This window comes from Nothobranchius furzeri, chromosome 2 (genome assembly GCF_043380555.1).
Source record: "Nothobranchius furzeri strain GRZ-AD chromosome 2, NfurGRZ-RIMD1, whole genome shotgun sequence".
NCBI lineage: Eukaryota > Metazoa > Chordata > Actinopteri > Cyprinodontiformes > Nothobranchiidae > Nothobranchius > Nothobranchius furzeri.
In genome coordinates, this window is record NC_091742.1 from 25654901 (window position 1) to 25666368 (window position 11468).

At 41.6% G+C, this 11468-nt stretch overlaps 1 protein-coding gene across 3 annotated transcripts in view; it reads left to right on the forward strand.

Moving 5' to 3' along the window:
* Positions 1-9364, forward strand: part of stx7l (syntaxin 7-like) — an 11529-nt gene extending 2165 nt beyond the window's left edge. The window contains exons 3-10 of one of the 3 annotated variants that reach the window (XM_054748368.2): positions 932-1084; positions 3462-3552; positions 3630-3770; positions 5675-5715; positions 6349-6439; positions 6518-6590; positions 7526-7608; positions 8328-9364. In XM_054748368.2, coding sequence (XP_054604343.1) covers positions 960-1084; positions 3462-3552; positions 3630-3770; positions 5675-5715; positions 6349-6439; positions 6518-6590; positions 7526-7608; positions 8328-8423 — 741 coding nt within the window. In that variant the 5' untranslated portion in view covers positions 932-959 and the 3' untranslated portion in view covers positions 8424-9364. Of the gene's footprint in view, positions 1-931; positions 1085-3461; positions 3553-3629; positions 3771-5674; positions 5716-6348; positions 6440-6517; positions 6591-6722; positions 6861-7525; positions 7609-8327 lie in introns of those variants that run through there. The other 2 variants (XM_054748367.2, XM_054748369.2) reach the window with 2 other exon arrangements.
* Positions 9365-11468: the final 2104 nt, after the last annotated feature.

Sequence of the window (11468 nt, forward strand, 5' to 3'; positions counted from 1 at the left end):
AGTTGATAGGATTTTTAGAAAGTGTGCAATAATTGTTTAAACAAAATTGGACAGGTGCATAGATCTGGGCACCACAAAAAAGAAACAAACTTGATATTTAGTAGATCTTCCTTTTGCAGAAACGGCCACTAAACACCTCCTATAGCTTCCAATGAGAGTCTGGATTCTCACTGAAGGTATTCTGGACCATTCTTCTATACAAAACATCTCTGGTTCATTCAGGTTTGATGGCTTCTGAGCATAGACAGCTCTCTTTAACTCACACCACAGATTTTCAATAATATTCAGGTCTGGGGACTGAGGTGGCCATTCCAGAACGTTCTACTTGTTCCTCTGCATGAATGCTGTAGTAGTTTTTGAGCGGCGTTTAGGGTTCTTGTCTTGTTGAAAGATCCAGTCCTGGTGCAGCTTCAGCTTAGTCACTGATTCCTGGACATTGGTCTCCAGAATCTGCTGATACTGAGTGGAATCCATGTGTCTCTCAACTTTAACAAGATTCCCAGTCCCTGTACTGGTCATACAGCCCACAGCATGATGGAACCACCACCATGTTTTACTGTAGGGTGTTACGCTTCACGGGGGGTGGGGTGTTGAACCGTTTCGGTTCGGCCTGTTTGGTTCGGTCTGTTCAGTTCGGTCCACTTGCGTACCATTTCGGTTTATTTTTTCCATTAAAAAATGAAATTTTTATTTGCATGATTTAAGTGCAGTGGATAAAAGTTCCTAGGCGAGTTTCCGCATGGACGCTGTATTGAGTGACGCATGATGGCTGCACGCGCCCGATCTCCATTTGAAAATGTGATCTGGAAATTCTGATCAACGCCTTTCAGAGTGGATTAAACCAGCTGGCCGTCGCTGCTACTGTGGAGCCTGTTGAGATGCTGAACGGAGCGTTGCTTTGACCCTCCCTCCCTTCTCTCATGCTGTGCAGGCACAAAGCGGCAAAAATGTAAACAAACATGTCTGCTGAACTTTTCCCCTGGGACAACCGATGTAAAGTTTTCATCCTACAACCAAAAATGTGGCACGGAGGAAGCTCGTTATTTAATACGAGTTTTGAAGAAGAAACTCTGGGCGGTGTGAGGTGAGTTTTTAAGGCTCGCTGCAGAAATAAAAACACAGAGCATCAACAGTCAAACACAACACTTGTCTGCATGAGCGTGACACTCATAGCTGCGCAAGTAACCTGTGAAATAATTAAATACATCATGTTAGATCAGCAGCCTGTGATGACACCTGGTATGCTCACTATAGGAGCCGCTTTACATATTAAATAAATAAATATAATAATATACTAAAAATGAATCGAACCGAGCTCTTCAAAACACTGAACCGAACCGAACACGATTTTAGCGTACCGTTACACCCCTAGTCACAGGTGTTTTTCTTGGAATGCTGTGTTCTTTTTCCTCCATGCATAACTCCCCTTGTTATGCCCAAATAACAGTTTTAGTTTTATCAGTCCACAGCATCTTATTCCAGAATGAAGCTGGCTTGTCCAAGTGTGCTTCAGCATGCCTCAAGCAGCTGTGTTTGTGCTGTGGGTGGAGAAATGGATTCCTCTGCATCTCTCTCACATGCAGCATCTCCTTGTGTAAAGTGCACTGAGTAGTTGAACGATGCACAGTGACTCCCTCTGCAGCAATATGATGTTGTAGGTCTTTGGTGCTGGTCTGTGGGTTGACTCTGACTGTTCTCACCATCCTTCTCTTCTGATTATCCCAGATTTTTCTTGGTCTGCCACTTGGAGCCTTAACTTGAACTGTACCTGTGGCCTTCCATTTCAGGAGAATATTCAAAGAGGAGGGGAACTTACAATCGGCCCCCTTAAATGCTCCTTCTCATAACTGGTTTCACCTGTGTATGGAGGTCAAGGGTCACTGAATTAACCAGATTAATTTTGAGTTCCGGGTCCGGGTCGCGGGGGCAGCATCCCAACCAGGGAGCTCCAGGCCGTCCTCTCCCCGGCCTTGTCCACCAGCTCCTCCGGCAGGACCCCAAGGCGTTCCCGGACCAGATTGGAGATGTAACCTCTCCAACGTGTCCTGGGTCGACCCGGGGGCCTTCTGCCGGCAGGACATGCCCGAAACACCTCCCCGGGGAGGCGTCCAGGAGGCATCCTGACCAGATGCCCAAACCACCTCAACTGGCTCCTTTCGATCCGGAGGAGCAGCGGTTCTACTCCGAGTCCCTCCCGAATGTCCGAGCTCCTCACCCTATCTCTAAGGCTGAGCCCGGCCACCCTACGGAGGAAACTCATTTCGGCTGCTTGTATCCGCGATCTCGTTCTTTCGGTCATTACCCAAAGCTCATGACCATAGGTGAGGATTGGGACGTAGATCGACCGGTAAATCGAGAGCCTGGCTTTCTGGCTCAGCTCCCTCTTCCCCACGACAGATCGGCTCAGCGTCCGCATCACTGCAGACGCCGAACCAATCCGCCTGTCGATCTCCCGATCCCTCCTACCCTCACTCGTGAACAAGATCCCGAGATACTTAAACTCCTCCACTTGAGGTAGGACCTCTCCCCCGACCCGGAGGTGGCAAGCCACCCTTTTCCGGTCGAGAACCATGGTCTCAGATTTGGAGGTGCTGATCCTCATCCCAGCCGCTTCACATTCGGCCACGGAGGAAGACGAAGACGAAGACGAATTTTGAGTTCCAATAATTAGTTCTAAAGGTTTTGGAATCAATAAAATGACAACAGCGCCCACATTTATGCACCTGCCTATTCAAGTTCAATGCAATTCAATTCAAAAATACTTTATTAATCCCAGAGGGAAATTGATTTTAATCCCAGCGGGAAATTGATTATTAATCCCAGAAGGAAATTGATTATTAATCCCAGAGGGAAATTGATTATTAATCCCAGAGGTAAATTGATTATTAATCCCAGAGGGAAATTGATTATTAATCCCAGAGGGAAATTGATTATTAATCCCAGAGGTAAATTGATTATTAATCCCAGAAGGAAATTGATTATTAATCCCAGAGGTAAATTGATTATTAATCCCAGAGGTAAATTGATTATTAATCCCAGAGGGAAATTGATTATTAATTCTAGAGGGAAATTGATTTTAATCCCAGAGGGAAATTGATTATTAATCCCAGAGGGAAATTGATTGAAAAGGCAAAACTTACAGTACATATAGTCAACAGAGCTACTCCAACATGCAGCCACCCAGAGCAGCGCAGTTCCTGAATTTAGCGCAGTTCTGGAATTTCCAATATTATTATTCAAACAATTATTGCTCACTTTCTGTAAATCCTATAAACTTCGTTTCACTTCTCAATCATCACTGTGTGGCTCCTATATGATATATTTAACTGAATTTTTTATTGTAACAACCAACGATTTATACAGGAAAATCATGAAGATTAACAAGGCTGCCCAAACCTTCTCACCCCACTGTAATAAAGCTCTGTTGGAAGTAAAATAAATGTTCCTCTTTTGTGCACCAGTCAACAGAAACAGCAGCAAGGCAACAACCTGGCAAAGGAGACCGACAAACTGATGAAGGCCTTCACTGCTCTTCCCATCGGCCCTGATCAGGTACCAAATGCCAGATTGTTCAGATTTCTCAGTTTGCATCTCGACCCTCTGCTGATATTTGCTTGTGCTGCTTTCAGCGACAAAGGAAACTACAGAAAGAGCGTTTGCTAAATGACTTCTCGGCCGCGCTGAACAGCTTCCAGAGGACACAGAGGCAGGCGGCAGAGAGAGAAAGGGAGTATGTGGCCAGAGTCAGAGCCAGCTCCAGGGTCTCGTCAGTGAGTTAACCAGCCTGTTTTGTCTCAACCAACATCAGTTTGTTGATTAACTGACATCTATGGAGGAATTTACAGAAATCTGAAAAGTAAAGTTTATTCTACTTTTTTGGTTCCACTAACTGTCACCATTCACAGACATTTTTACAGTTGTGTTGTTTTGAACTCTGCTCCATGATATAACAACCAGAGAACAGGAAAATATCATTATTGTGACCTTTTCAGTGTGGTTTCGATAAAAATACGGAAAGCCAATCACGATCAAAGTAATTTTAGAACAGAAAATTCTTTTAAAGGTGAGGTGGAATGTGTTTTTCTCGAGCATTTTTTGTGGCATTGCTTGAAATGCTCTTCACATACCAATGGCAACCAATTTATTCAATTTTTTAAATGGAATACTTTTGATTGATTAAATATTTTATTTATTCAATTTTTTATTCTCGGAAAAGCCATCCCAAATGATATCGGGGTGCGAGTGGGAGGAGTTTGGGTTCAGCGTGGGTTCTGGAAGTTTGACCCGTTGTTTGTGGGATTTTTCAGATTGCTGGTGGCGCTGAACTGGTGGGATTTTGAAGTGATGAATAAACAAACAAACAAAAAAAGCGAATAACTGCCTGCCTTGTTTTTCAACACAGAACACCACTCTATATTAGCTAGCATGGTAAGTTGTTATGTGGTTACTTAGGTGCCTTATGTTAGGAATTATGATAAGAAAGGTGCCATCAACAGGTCAAATATGTAAACGTGAACCCTCAGGAACAAACTTAGTGTTTTCTAGAAGGGGATGAAGAAAGGTGGTTGGACCTTAAAACTGTTTATATTCAAATTGTAGCTTATGTAAACATAGAAAAACCTTCTTTTCCACTTTTTATTTGATTAATCTATGAGCCTAGCTTGGCAAGCCAGACTAAATGAATGTATTATTTACACTGCAAACTTTGCAAAGCAAGAATTTGGTCAAGTGGCTATTATGAGCCACCATTTAATATAAGATGTGCTGAAATTTAGAATATTGTGAGTTATTGTTGTTATTTTCTATCCTAGTGAACTAGACCAAGTTCTTGCTTTGCAAAGTTTGGTCTAGGAATGCTCCACTGGAACCTCTGCAGCCCCAACAGCATTCTGGCTGGCCAATCACAGCTCTCTAGAGGGGTTTCAAACACATAAAGAGCTGTGATTGGTCCATAATGGTGGGCCAATCATAGGCTCTATCTGCTCAGTGAACAAATCACAGAGCTTTATCTGCTTTGTGGGCCAATCAGGGCACTCCAAATGCCTGGTGGGTGGGATGATGCAACAGAGTGAAACAAGAGGATGTCACATTCATTATCCAAAACGGAGAATGCAGAGATCATTTGAAAGACAACGGCAGAACCCGCCCCACAACCGAGAGCCGTCAATGGAGCGTTGCCAGACTAAATAATACATTTATTTAGTCTGGCTTGCCAGGCTAGTTATTTTCAAGAATTATATAAAACTCTGTTCCATTACATTTAAGCCAGACACAACTTGTCCTTTGCCTCTTTTTCCAGTTTAATTTACTGCAGCTGACGTCGGTAAACTCTTCCGTTACCATATTAACCGTGTTTTAGACTCGTTCCTGTGGGAGAGCCCTCTTGCTCGGCGACTCCGTTCCCTCCGCACTCATCTCACCAGACAAAGAAATCTCTGTTCATCCTCCCAATCTGGAGCAGTAACTGCTTCAAATGCCTCCTCAGGAATTAGCACAATGTGACTTTTTTAAAAATGTTTTTACATTTTTAGGAGAAAAATTCATGCTGACACATCTGACACGTGTTACATTTAATGATGATCTTTGTGCTTATTGATTTGTTGCAGGATGTAGAAAAACAAAACCTCCTTTAGAATTTCCAACATCATAAAGTTGACTTGTTTTTTTTTAACAGGGAGGTCAGCCTGAAGACAGTTTTGGAAATGCACCCCAGAAGTAAGTTCACACGCTCATATTTGTCCCTCCACTCTCAGTCTCAGGCCCTGTCCACACGTAGCCGGGGATCCTCCAAAACGTAGATATTTTTCTACGTTTTGGCCTGTCATCCACACGAAAACGGAGTTTTTTCACATGAAAACGGATCTTTTTAAAAACTCCGGCCAAAGTGAAGATCTGCGTTTTCTCCGTTTTGGGTGTGGACGGTGTGGACGGACAAAACCGGAGTTTTAAGGTCCGCAACGTCACTTTCCGCGACAAAAAATGCTGACATCACGTGTGCGACCTGTGTTTACACTAGCCGACAGCATGGATGCCCTCAGAGCTGCGCTCGCTTTATCAATTGTCCAAGCGCTTCTTGCTTGTTTGCTTTTGCAAGCGGAATTACTGCTCCTTGTGGAAGACCACAGACGAAGGACGAGGTTAAGAACGGGGGAAGTACTGCCACCTACAGGTCTGGCATGTCCTTAACAACGTATTTATCCGGGTATGTGTGGACAGAGTTTTGTTTTAAAACGAGGTGGTGTGTATGCAAGTTTTTGGAGGGGCGGATATTCATTTTTTTTAAAACCCGGCTACGTGTGGACTAGGCCTCAGTGTTGTGATTAAAATAGTAACTGAGAGAAACTGCAGTTACTCTCAGGTTCAGGCTCAGACCGAGGCTTTCAACGAAGAAGACCTGAGGCTGATCCAGGAGAGGGAGTCGGCCATCAGGCAGCTGGAGGTGAGGATTTAAATCAAACATCCTCAGAACTACAGGCAGAGCTTCATCAACAATCTGCCTTTACTCTTTATGTTTTAGTCTGACATCACAGACATTAACGACATCTTCAAGGACCTGGGCATGATGGTCCATGAGCAGGGAGACATGATAGGTGAGCATTAGTGTTTTAGCTCTCAGTGTTTTTCTGTGGAGAAGGTCTTAATGCTCATGACAGGCAGACAGCGGTACTGTGTTGCTTCTCTATGTCAGAAAGAGTTAAAAAAAAAAACATTTTTATTTTCAGGCAGAGTTTCTGTTCACAACGACGGGGGGTTTCCACCGGATACGTAAGCAGTGTGTAACGTAGATGTGTCAGGTGTGAATCAGCAGCAAATACATTCCATGCAGCAGGTTTGGTGAGGATGCGAAATCACGGTAGAAGTGCACGATCGCGCGTAGTTTTGGCAGCTCTCACCATAAGGAGAAAAAAGGCAGCATGAATCCAAAAGGTCTGTGGTTTATTTTCTGGTCTCTTTCCCTCGGCCACAGAGGTGTCTCAGTTTAACGAGCACTGCCTCTCCATTCTGGACAACATCTGTCCTGTCAGAACCGGACCAGTTCCTGCATAACATAACATTCATTTCAAACTTCAATCATTGAGCACAGATTAATGAAACATTTCATTATATTATAATTATTATAAGTAGCAATAAACACACGTTTATTTAATGATTATCTAGCTTATAAGTTGTGGAAGTTCATGTTTAATTTAGGAAATCATTCTTTGATTTAGCAACTGATCCGGGCTGCGAGTGTCCCTTATATGGAGGCATGAAGACCTGAAAGATGGGACCTTGAGGAGAGAACATTATTGTTGACATTTCGTTATCTGTGTTCAGAGCTGCAGGCTCTGAGCTCCAGCTGGTGGGACGAGGCAGGCTGATTTAAAGGGGACACATGCAGTCTCGTGTCTCCTCTTTGACCAGATGTTGAATGGTCAAACAGTACCTAAAACCTGACCATTGCTGGACGTCACAATGCGATGAATTGTCTACAGCTGCATTTTTACTTAAAAATGTTGCAAGTCTGTTTTTTTGTGTTCTGCAGACAGTATAGAAGCCAATGTGGAGACTGCAGATAACTGTGTGCAGAATGCCTCGCAGCAGCTGACACAAGCTGCAAGCTACCAGGTAAAATATACAACATGAGTTTGATCTCGACTGATTTCTTCTGCTACAGCTTCCCACTTTCAAATGCATCATGTAATAACAGGGTATCCGCAGGTCCTTAAAAAGTCTTAAATTTTCTTTTCCAAATTTAAGGCCTTGAAAATCCTTAAAAATGACAAATAATCCTTAAATACAGTTTCCAAAGGTCTTAAATTACCAAAGACCCAATGAACAAGATTCTTTTATTTCTATAAAATTTTCATGAATTTCTAGTTAGTGTTCAGCATTTTTTGTGTACGATGTTGGCGTAAGCGGAACCGTACACATTCAGTTGGTTGTGAAAGGGGGCTATTTTTAGATGAGCACGTTAGCTGGTTAATCTAGTGGGAGCTTGCGCCATGGAGAAGTGCAAGTTTAATGGTAACTGGATGGCTAATCCCACGTTCGCGGCTTGGTTAGCACCGGTTCCAGGCAATAGCTGGAAATTATAGCTTAAATTTAATTTAAAAAATAGCTTAAATTTGGTCAAAGTGGCCTTAAAAAAGGTCTTAAAAAGTGTTAAATTTGGTTCCCTTAAACCTGCAGATACCCTGAATAAACTCAGTGAGATTTGATAAATACGGGTTGTAATAACTCTTCAGTTACACCTTTTCCTGCCGATTAGGACTCATCTGCTTTAAACAAAAAATCCTTTTGTTTATGTGTTTCTTTACTATCTTTGTCCTTTCTTATATTTTTAGCAAAGCCACAGAAAGAAGATCTGCATCCTGCTGATCGTGGGGGCCGTAGGCATAGTTGTAATAGGACTCATCATCTGGGGAGCTGTCAAACAATGAGGACTTCTTGATTTCTTTCCCCCTCCTGTGTGATCATCGCCCTCGAAGATTCGTAGCATCACTCCTTTATCTTCTGTGTCTTTGTCGTTTGAGTTATGATTACGTTTGTCCTTTTTTAAGGTTCGATTGCAAAAAAGAAGAAAGTCTGGTTGTCACTGAGAGAAAAGCACACTCCTTTTACTGTGAAGTAAATCAAACTCTGGTTCCTTTAGAAGAGGCTTTAATTGAATAGTTGGTTTGATTTAAGGTGAAATATTTTTTTTCTTCACCTGTTTCTCTGAGTAAGGAGTGAACGCAGGGAATGTGTTGCTGCTGTTCGCTTCCAGGATCTCTGCTGAGTTTTAATAGTAAATAATACACATTGGATGATTTTTCTAGGTGCAGTAAAGCAGCAAGTGAAGTTAGAGTTGAGTGTTTTTGCTGCAGCTGGTAAATATAAAACAACATGCTGAAGAGATCACAGCCATTTTAACCAATCACCTCGTATATTTTATGTTACTAATTAGAGTCACAATCAGACATGGATGCTGATTCTTTAAGTGGGTTTTGTGATTATTTCAACTTATAAAGGAAGTTTATTTTATTATTTTAACCACCTGTAACACAGAATGTAAATACTGTACAACACGTACCAGTCAGCGGAGGTCTTTAACTGTGTTTTTATGCTTGGAACTGCTAGTTAAAAAAAAGCTTTGACCCAAGTCACCAATATAAAATAGAATATTGCATTTTGTATAGAAAGAGTTGTATTATAAGACAGACACTAAAGCTACTGTTTCTGAAACTATTTGACTCAATACTGTAAGATGGAGATCACATGTATGTTTTCATTATGAAGAAACAGCCAAAATGAATACATGAGGAAATCTACAAATGATGATTTTCACAATGAACAAAAAGTCTTTGATGCATTTGATCAATAAAAAAGCTCACGAGTTTAACTGAAAACTTGTTTTTTGTATTTAGTTTCTTACGTTGTATAAAATTTATACCTTGAGCTAAACTGCATTTAGCTTCATAAGCTTCTTTTGCACAAACAAACGGTACAGTCATGAACATATAGCTCTGACTGAGACAGGAAGAGACCGAACAAGCTTGTTAAAAAAGCTAGCTCGGTTCTGGGCTGCCAACTAGATTCAGTTTAGGAAGTGTGTGAAAGGAAGATGGTGGTGAAGATGACCTCCATCTTGGAAAACCCCTCCAACCCACTGCATTTCAACCAATCAATCAATCAAAGCTTTATTTATAAAGCACCTTCCACGAACCTGTCGGGAAGCCCAAGGCGCTGAACATGGTACACGAGAAAAGTGAAATATGATGAATAAATCGAAAATAAAAGCAATTCAAAAAGTGCAAAAAAGGTAAAACATACTAGTAGAAGACAAATGGGTAAAACAAGGGATAAAGAGACCAATGAAAACAGGGAAATAAAATCAACATAAAAGAGGGCCAAATTCAAACACGCTCAAGGAACGCCAAGCGGAGGAGGTGGGTTTTTAGGCGACTCCATGGACGTAATTTTCACTTTAGAAGTGTGTGTGTGTGTGTTTTGGGTGTGGGGGGGAAGGGGGGGGTTGCACGGGGGAGGGAGGAGGGGGGAGGGGTATCTTTACGGTATGCTCTAATGGGAAACAGACTTCAACACAAACGGTTGTTTTCCGCTTGGTCCTAGAGCTCATCCAGTGTTAATTTAATATAGTGTAATATTGTTTTGGATGGTGAAAGTTGCAGGGGTCAAAACTTGACTTTGGAAAATGTGGGGGGGACATGTCCCCCCTGTCCCCCCCCCCCAAAATTACGTCCATGGGTGACTCTTAAAGACTGGCAGAGATGGGGACAGCCTAACTGAGGGTGGATACTGGTTCCAGAGTGACGGTGCTAGGACTGAGAAAGCCCGGTCCCCGCGATATTCACACACACACACACACACACACACACACACACACACACACACACACACACACACACACACACACACACACACATATATATATATATATATATATATATATATATATATATATGTACATATATATATATATATATATATTTACATGTATACATATATATATATTTACATGTATATATATATATATATATATATATATATATATATATATACATGTATATATATATATATATATATATATATATATATATATATATATATATGTGAATTTTCAGCCTTTTTAAACTGATCTTTACAAAACTGTAAGCAAATGTCCCTCGATCTAAATGTAGAACTTCGTAGAGTTTGATAAGTTTTGCAGGTGAGGCATGTCGTCTTGAATCTGCTTCCATGCAGGATCTGTGAATGTGGACGCTGGACTTTGGCTCTGGTAGCTGCAGAGGGACATGCTGGACTTGTTGGATTTTATTTCAATGTTTCTTTGTCTGCAAGCTTCAGTGAACTGAAGCTGCTCTGTAAAAATCCCTCCCAAGTAATTTTTTCCTACTGCACTACAGTTTGGTTTAGTTTTGGTTTAGTAAATGTAACCAGGTGACGTTTCACAATTTGGTTTCATAAATAGAGAATATACTATATATACTATATAACAGCCATCAATACAAGCAAGCAGATGTTTTCTTTTTCTGGTGTCATGAACATTTAACATAAAAAAAAATCTAACTTTGCTAAATAAAACCAAAAAGAGATCCGTTGTTGATTTTTTCAAAACTATTCAGAAGTTTAGCTCAGAGAGTTAAACACTCACACTGAACATAATGTTCGTGTTTATAGCCTGAAGGAAAGGAGTCAACTGAGTTAGCTCACACAGTGTTGCAGTTGGATCCTGATGTGGAAGTAACAGCCTGCTGTGATGCAGGAGGCAGAACTTTCCTTTGGCAGGAAGAGGAGGAGGGTTTGGATCCAGCACTGTAAATACCGCAATCTGCCATGAAACAGGTTGAAATGGGCGTCAGTAGAGCAGCAAAGCTTTTGACCTGTTTGTTGCAAGGTGAGCAGGATTTTCCACCTTTTTCTGACCAAGGCTTCACAACAAATCAGGAATGATTCACTAGGAGAGCAGCTGGTTTATGGATGCT